We start from the raw sequence: 5070 nt of genomic DNA, 5'->3' as shown, positions 1-5070 counted from the left end.
GTATAGATGATCAGTTACGAAAAAATGGGCACACGCGAACCATGTCACATCATCCTCGGAAATAAGGACATCGTTGCTTGTATGTGTCTCCAAATGTTTTTAGCCACGGAACAACTCGCGGACTCAGAAGAGCTTAATTTCTTTAACCGTCATTATAAAGTCAGATCAGAAAAGAGGGGTCGGTCGTGTGACCCAAAGCGTTAATTCGCCTCCTGCACCTTCCCGGGAGCTGCAGTTTGGGGGAACCTGAGCTCTGAAGTGCACCCGGCAGGTCCCCTTCAGCGTCTCCACTTCGTTGTACTATCCTTGCAACAGTCTCGACGATATTTATGTTGTTCCAGAGCAAAGGCACCCTGTGAGACTCCTCCTGCTACTTGACCCTAATTCGAGACCGATTAAAAAGCGAGAGGAGAGGTCAAACAACGCTCCCAGATCGCGGCAGCCGGGAGAACACTTCGCACAGCCGCCGAAGCCGTTTTCCAGAGCCGGGCTGGCGCAGGCACTGCCTCGGCACGGCCCCCGCAGCATCGCCCCCGCCGCGGTCCCCGCCGCAGCGCTTTCCCGGCTCCAAGGAAATGGCAACGGCGGCGCTGAGCCGCGGGGCTGCCGCTTGCGCCGGGGTCTCCTCCGCGGGCTGGCCCACGCAGCTGCACGGAGGTTGTTGCACACCTGTATTAATTGCCCACGGAAGGACAAATGGAAGAAGAGTGGGAAAAGGAAAGAAAAACGGTTCTTATCTCGCCGAAACACCTATCGGTTTTTTTCTTTTCCCACTGGGAAAGTCGACAGGTTGCCCGTTTTCGCACGCACGGGTGAATTTCGTAATGCCACGATTGTGTTTTTAACCTTTATTTTTAGAATAAAAACCATCGATGCACTCTAGGCAATATCTTTCGTTTGGTACTGCCTAGTAGTAACTGTATTGAAAAGGCATGCATTTCAGCTTTCTGAAAAGGTTTATTTCCAACCTCTGAATATAAAGCGTGTGAACTTGGAAACCAAAGGACGACAAATGCGTTTGGAAATATACGAAAAAAAAATAACACTTCTCTACTCTAGGATAGCAGATAAAATGGTCCCACGAGATTTCGGGGGGCGCGGTTAGCACAAGAAGTACGAGAGACAGCTTGTCTTACTCTGCAAAAACATCAGACGAGCCACAGTTTGAGAACTGGTTAGCACAAAAAGCGTGAGAGAGAGCTTGGAATTTTTCGGGAGAGGAAAAAAAAATCAGAGAAGTCACAGTTTAAGAATCAGATCTGAGGAAAGGTGTCTACATTTTGATAATGTCAAAGATGGGGAGAAGTTAACCTGGGGGATATTGGAGGTGGAGAGTTTGAGATAGAGGAGCACATCGCAGCCTTCGCTTTTAGCAAGCTGCATTAAAAGTGACTCGGTTCACGGTACAGCGACGGCCACGGCGCTGGGGCAGACGTGGGGCACAGTCCCCGTGGGCTGAGCCAGAGCATCGGCTCCCCTGAAATATGGGCACGGGATAATTTGGGAGGGAGGGAGGCAGAACACATCCCTGTTTCTTTGGTGGCTCCGTGTTATCTCCTCCGTCCGGACCAGAGGAAAAGCGCTGCAAGAGGCAGGGCGGGCTGGCAGCGCCCTTTGAAGCTTTAATAACGTGTCGGCGGCCCACGGACACGGGTGGGGGGAGCCCGGGCGGCCCCTCCGTGGGCGGGGGGGCGGCTGTCGCCGGCTGCGGGGAAGGCGGACACCCCACCAACACGGCGCGGGCACAAATAACATCGGGGCGGCTCCCGGCAAGAGGAAGGTCGGGGGCCGGGGGGAGAGGCTATACGTCCCCGTCCACCAGGCTGAAGTGTTTGCCCGGCCCGGGGAGGCAGAGGTAGGGGATGGCGCTGCCCGGGTAGAGCAGGGGGAAGGGCAGCGGCAGCAAGCAGCGGCTGAGCAGGGTGCTGTCCTTGTAAAGGGCCGGGAAGGAGAGAGCCGCCGCGGCGGGGGGCGGTGACTCCCCGGGGGGGTCCGCCGGCGCCGGGCCCGGGCCCTCGGGCTCGGCCGACATCTGTCTCTTGAGCTTGTTGCGCCGGTTCTGGAACCAGATCTTCACCTGGGTCTCGGTGAGGTGCAGCGAGGCGGCCAGCCCGGCCCGCTCCGAGCTGCTCAGGTAGCGCTTCACGTCGAAGGTGGACTCCAGCTGGAAGACCTGGCTCTTGGAGAAGATGGTCCGCGTCTTCTTCCTGCCGCCCGCCGCCGGCGACCTGCCGCTCTCCCCGCCGCAGCCCCGGGCCTCCCGCGGCGACGGATGCCGGGAGCCGCGCAGCCCCTCCGCGGGGAGCGGGGAGCCCACACCGCTGCCGCCGCCCTCGGCCTCCGGGCGGAGGCCTCGGCTCGTCCCCTCCGCCCGGAGCCGGCGGGGCTCGCTGCCTGCAAGGGCAAAGCACAGCATCAGCCCCCCGCCGCCGCCCCCGCCCCCGCCCCGCATGCACGCACGGCCCGGCGGAGCGCTAGGGAGGGGGCCGAGGCCGGGGGGGTGGGGGGTAGGATGGGGAGGGGGTTGCCGATAGCTGGCCATGGCCCCCCCCCCTCCAGGGGGAGAAGTAAAGATCTAAGGATATCTCTCTGCTAGCTATATGACAGAGCAGTCAGGGGCTCCCGGACGCGGGACAAACAACCGAGGAGGCCGGGAGGGGGGCAAAACACCCTGGAAAAGCCCCTGGGAGCAGGTTGGTGCGTGTGTGTGTGTGTGCGTGTGCCGGTGGCATCTCGGTTCCTCCTCCGGCTGCGTGGGCACCGCGGCTGCGTGTATGTGTGTATGTCTGCGTGTGCGTGTGCGCGGTCCCGGCCCGGCGGCGCTGGGGAGGCCCGGGGCAGACCCCCGCCGGGTGCTGGGCTGCGAGCCGGGCCGGGGCCACCGCCTGGGTGGGGGCCGAGCTGCGACCCGACGGGCGAGACAGCCTGAGGCGGGCTGCCGGCTCTGTACCCGAGTCGCTGGAGCCTTTACTGGGGTCTTGCTCCGCAGGCCCCTCTTCCTCCTCCTCCTCCTCCTCCTCCGGCAGCGCGCAGCGGGCTCTGCCCTGCTCCGGGGCCGGGCGGCGGGGGCCGGGCTGCAGGATGCTGTCGATGCTGAAGGCCGGTGGCGCGGCCGGGGCCGGCGGTGGGGCTCGGCGGCCGCCCCCGAGCTGCACCATGGCGCGCCGAGCCGAGCCGAGCCGAGCCGAGCCGAGCTGCGCCGAGCCGAGCCGAGCCGAGCCGAGCCGAGCCGAGCCGTGCTGCGCGGCGGGACTGGCTGGGGCGGGAGGGCGGCAGCCGGGGCGGAGGGAAGGATGGGTCGGGGGGGAGGGAGGAGGGGTCGGGGCGGCGGAGGGAGGGGATGGAGCTAGAGGGAGCCAAAGGGGGGAGCGGTGCAGGGGAGGGAGAGAGGGAGGGGAGGCGGCAGGGAAGAGAGGAAGCGAAGAAGGAAAAGGAGCAGGAGCTGGAGGGAAGCGGGGAGGAAGGGATGGGGGGAGCACGCCGAGGTGCCCTTGTCCTCGCCCCGAGAGAGTGCCCTGGGCAGCCGGGGCAGGGCAGGGCTGGCTGTCCTCCTGCCCGGGCCCTTCACTGCTGGGGGGGGAGGCAGAGCCAGGCCCAAGGGAGCCCACGGGAAAGAGGATGTGGGATGGCAGGAGGGAGATCTCTGGAGTGAAGGAGAAGGATGGAGGGAGAGAATTGGAAATGAGAGCCGGGGAATGGGGTGGAGTGTGACAAGGAAAGGCAGTGATGGCAGTGAGCGAGGGCAGGAGGGAAAGGGGAAGCTGGGAGCTGGCAAAACCCCTCCATGTGTTTGTACAGCACCTGGCACGATCCCAGACAGTCTGCTGAGGGCATTTGCTGCAGATTATCGACGCCGTTGTGAGGGGATGGGGGGGCCCTGGGGAAGAGTAATTCATGATGGTCCCTGTGGTCCTTCCACCTGCGGGCCCTCAGGCCAAGACTGCAGAGTTTCCCTAGGGAGAAAGGGAACCCCTTTCCTCTCAAGGAGCCCCGTGGTGTCAGGCCACCCCGAAATCCACCCCCCGTGGGTCTGCAAAGCTCTTCTGTAGTTTTCAAGACCTAAAACTTGTATGAGATCCTGCACTTGGTACGGGAATGATGAGAACGTGCTGGCTAGTGCGTGTGTGAGTACGTCCAACGTGTGGATGTTGGAGGATGGAGAAGCCCTCGCCTGGGCTGTGGGAGATGCTGGGGGACTTGGGGAGGGATCAGTGTGTTTCTGTATTATCTGGAGAACTTTTGCTCCCCACCACCTACCAGCACTGCAAAGTTTTAGAAGCCGTTTGCACTACTCAAGGCAGGGCGTCCAGCTACGTTAGAGCTGCCATCACTTGTGGATCACAGGGAACCCTCTCCTTCCCTGCACCCCTGTGTAAAGCCAGGGAAATGTTTCCAACCGGCTTTTAAGAGAGAGGCCTTTTTAGGCCGAATCTCGATGTTTCCACCACGAAAACTGCTGAGGGCAAGTGAGAAGCCCTTGAAAAAGAGTTGACAATAGAATTGCTGACAGGCTTTTAAATATGGTGATGCCAGAGGTTCCGTGAGCTAAAATCAGGGCATCTTAAGACTTTGGACTGTGTTAATCTTTAAAGCACTGGTTCTTGGGAGAGCGGGTTTCAGCTCTTTTTCATGAATATTTGTTTCACTTGATAAATGCACTCAGATTTTAATGCACCCATCTGCTGGAGAGCTGTACATTTTCCACCAAGAAAAAAAAAAATATTTATACATGTATATCCGTCTTCCGTCAACACGATTATTGGCCAAATGCCCAATTTGTTGCATTTGTCTTGCAATCTTCTGTACAAGCTGGTGGTTCTGGTGGAGCAAAATGTCCCATTAAGAGAGAGGGATAGGGCGAGAGAATGGACAGGGAACAGTGGTACAAAATGCGAAGAAGCAGCTGAAAAGATAAATTAAGAAATTCCGTGTGAGCTAGTAAAACTTGGAGCATGGGGAACTTGGATGCCAGGTCGGGTCGGTCTTTACCCTTGTGCTTCTGTCTCGGCCTCCCTTCCCGCTGCCTGTGAGTGAGGCATGTCCCAAGTGCTCACATCTATTCTTGCTGCA

General features: G+C 59.9%; 1 protein-coding gene across 1 annotated transcript; it reads right to left on the bottom strand.

The window, feature by feature from the left end:
• Positions 1–837: 837 nt before the first annotated feature.
• Positions 838–3262, bottom strand: LOC142408916 (homeobox protein HMX2-like). Its single transcript, XM_075499676.1, has 2 exons — positions 2951–3262; positions 838–2394 (listed from the first exon to the last, which is right to left on the bottom strand). Exons 1-2 carry the CDS (start codon positions 3156–3158, stop codon positions 1802–1804), a joined length of 801 nt encoding a protein of 266 aa, XP_075355791.1. The 5' UTR covers positions 3159–3262; the 3' UTR covers positions 838–1801.
• Positions 3263–5070: the final 1808 nt, after the last annotated feature.

This window comes from Mycteria americana, chromosome 4 (assembly GCF_035582795.1).
Source record: "Mycteria americana isolate JAX WOST 10 ecotype Jacksonville Zoo and Gardens chromosome 4, USCA_MyAme_1.0, whole genome shotgun sequence".
Classification (NCBI taxonomy): domain Eukaryota; kingdom Metazoa; phylum Chordata; class Aves; order Ciconiiformes; family Ciconiidae; genus Mycteria; species Mycteria americana.
This window is presented reverse-complemented; position numbering and strand designations above follow the sequence as displayed.